Consider the following 2,310-nt stretch of genomic DNA (forward strand, 5'->3'; position numbering starts at 1 on the left):
GGAGGCTCCCAGAGAGCTCGGCTCGTCCCAGCTCAGTGACACCCCAGCCCCAGGAGGCTCCCAGAGAGCTCGGCTCGTCCCAGCTCAGTGACACCCCAGCCCCAGGAGGCTCCCAGAGAGCTCGGCTCACCCCAGCCCCGGGAGGCTCCCAGAGAGCTCGGCTCGTCCCAGCTCAGTGACACCCCAGCCCTGGGAGGCTCCCAGAGAGCTTGGCTCATCCCAGCTCAGTGACACCCCAGCCCCAGGAGTCCCTGGGCTCAGGGCAGCGTCTTGGCCCCAGTGAACGGCAGCAGAGATGAACAGACAGGGGGGTTACGAGCAGCCTGCTTGGCTGGCCCAGCTGTGATGGTTCTGCAGAACCTACCCCCAAGCAGAGAGTGGTTCCAGACCTGGGACAAGCCCTGGCCATGCAGTTCAGAGCCAGCCAGGGCCCAGCTCAGGCCTAGAAGCTGAGGGTGAGAAGAGATCCCAGCTGAGCTGGAGAGAATCAGGTGTGTTCTCAGCCCACCCAGATACCAAACAGGCTCTCCAGGATCTTGGCGATGGATCTATTTACCACTGCTCAGCCGGATTTATCCTGGTGGATTTAGGAATCTAGGGGGTCCAGGCTGAAAGGGCAAAACTTGGCGGTACAAGGATCACCCCCCGTTTGGTCAGAGTGGGGCTGACACACAAGGATGGGAGGCCAGCTGCTGTGTGTGGGATGGGTGCTGTGAAACGCATGGGAGCAGAGGACACCGGCTCTGCCATAACAGCTATTAGACCAGATACGTCGATAACGCTGGGGAACCTGCTGGAGCTAGCGCTGGAGCCAGTGGCTGGGGAGTGGTCTGGAAGCTGCAGCGCTGGCCCGTGAGCAGTCTGGCTAGCCACCAGGGCGGGTGAGCTCATAGCCGGGGGATTTCATTTTGCCTGAGCAGGGGCAGTGCGAGAACGCCTGGAGAGACGCAGTCCAGGCCAAACAAATGACCTGCCGGCAGCTGGTTGGCAGGGACCACACTGTCCTGTCTCCAGCTAACAGCTCCATGCCGTGCTGGCTTTCCAGCTAGGAAAACGGGTCTGGGGGAGCCCTGCTTAGAGACACCAGGGCTGCAGGGAACTTCCGCTGTGAAAGCTCCTGTGGGGTGGGCCCAGCAGTGGATGCTTGGTTTCAGTGGAGTGGGAAAGAGGCTCGTGGGTTGCAATCTGACGTGGCGGATCTCATGAGCGCTGGAGCACGGCTGACGGTGTCCCAGTGCCGGAACGGGAGCCCTTCCAGACAGAGGCCCACAAAGCGCCAGGAACGGGAGGCTGTCAGAACAGGTGACTGCCAGCCACGCACATTGTGGAGTTTGCGGGGCTCTGGTTTCCCAGCACTAAACCGCTGCCCAGGCGGGCTGAGAAAGGGAAACCAGTCCCGGGGCCAGCAGGACACGATCTGCCATTTTCGGCATTGAAAAGGGCCCTTGGGGCTGCGCCATCTTGGCCGATCCCCATTTCCAATCCCCCTTCGCAATGGAGAGAGGTGCCAGTGCATAGGCCTTGGGACAAAGGGATTCAGAGGCCGGTGGCAGCGTCACCTCTCCATCTGAAAGGAGCTCCCGGCCCCCCTCCACCGCTCTGTGTGGGAGGCCAGATCACACAGCCTGGTGCGGTCTCTAGAGTCACGAACCTGTGGCTCAGCTTGGCACGTGGCGGCCCAACTCGGCCAGGCCCGGGACGCTGGCAAAGTGCTCGGGCCAGGGGCAGCACGGCTCCCACAATCCCTGCCTGGGCCCCTCGTGCCTGTCGCCAGGTGAGCACCAGGCTCTCACTCACCTCGGAGATGACGTTGGTGCGGGAGGCACAGCGCCCGCTGCAGTAGCTCACCTCCACGCCGGGCAGGGTGCAGCGCCCCTTGGTAATGTTCCGCACCTCGGTGTAGCGTTGGCACGCGGCCGACGGCTCCTCTGCAAAAGAGTGAGGGGAGTCACACCAGCCCCCGTCTTGCGAGCCCTCCCAGGCCAAAGGATCCCTCCCAGCACCAGTGTGCAGCCTCCTCTGGGGTGGCCCCCGGCAGTTGGCTAACAGCCTAGCGCAACAAGCAGCTCAGGGCAGTAGCCCCAGCACAGTCCTGAGGGGACGTGGGGGCCGACTGGGCCAGGATGCCAGGGCTAACGGGACAGCACATGGGGCCTGAAGAATCAGGGTGAGAGTCAGGGCTACAATGTCTCCCCTGAGAATGGCATCTCTGGCAGCACAGTGCCCCAAGGGCCACGCAGGGGCACCGGGGTCAGCACCGACAGAGGGGAGAGCGCCCCCTAGTGCCCCCCCCGCAGCACACAGCGCCCC

General features: G+C 63.5%; 1 protein-coding gene across 1 annotated transcript in view; it reads right to left on the reverse strand.

Annotated features, from left to right (window-relative positions):
* LOC116838058 (SCO-spondin-like) overlaps positions 1 to 2,310 on the reverse strand; it is a 168,823-nt gene that overhangs the window by 5,867 nt on the left and 160,646 nt on the right. Inside the window, exon 90 of the mRNA XM_075063419.1 lies at positions 1,798 to 2,066. Coding sequence (XP_074919520.1) covers positions 1,798 to 2,066 — 269 coding nt within the window. The remainder of the gene's footprint in view (positions 1 to 1,797; positions 2,067 to 2,310) is intronic.

This window comes from Chelonoidis abingdonii, chromosome 2, assembly GCF_003597395.2.
Source record: "Chelonoidis abingdonii isolate Lonesome George chromosome 2, CheloAbing_2.0, whole genome shotgun sequence".
Lineage (NCBI taxonomy): Eukaryota > Metazoa > Chordata > Testudines > Testudinidae > Chelonoidis > Chelonoidis abingdonii.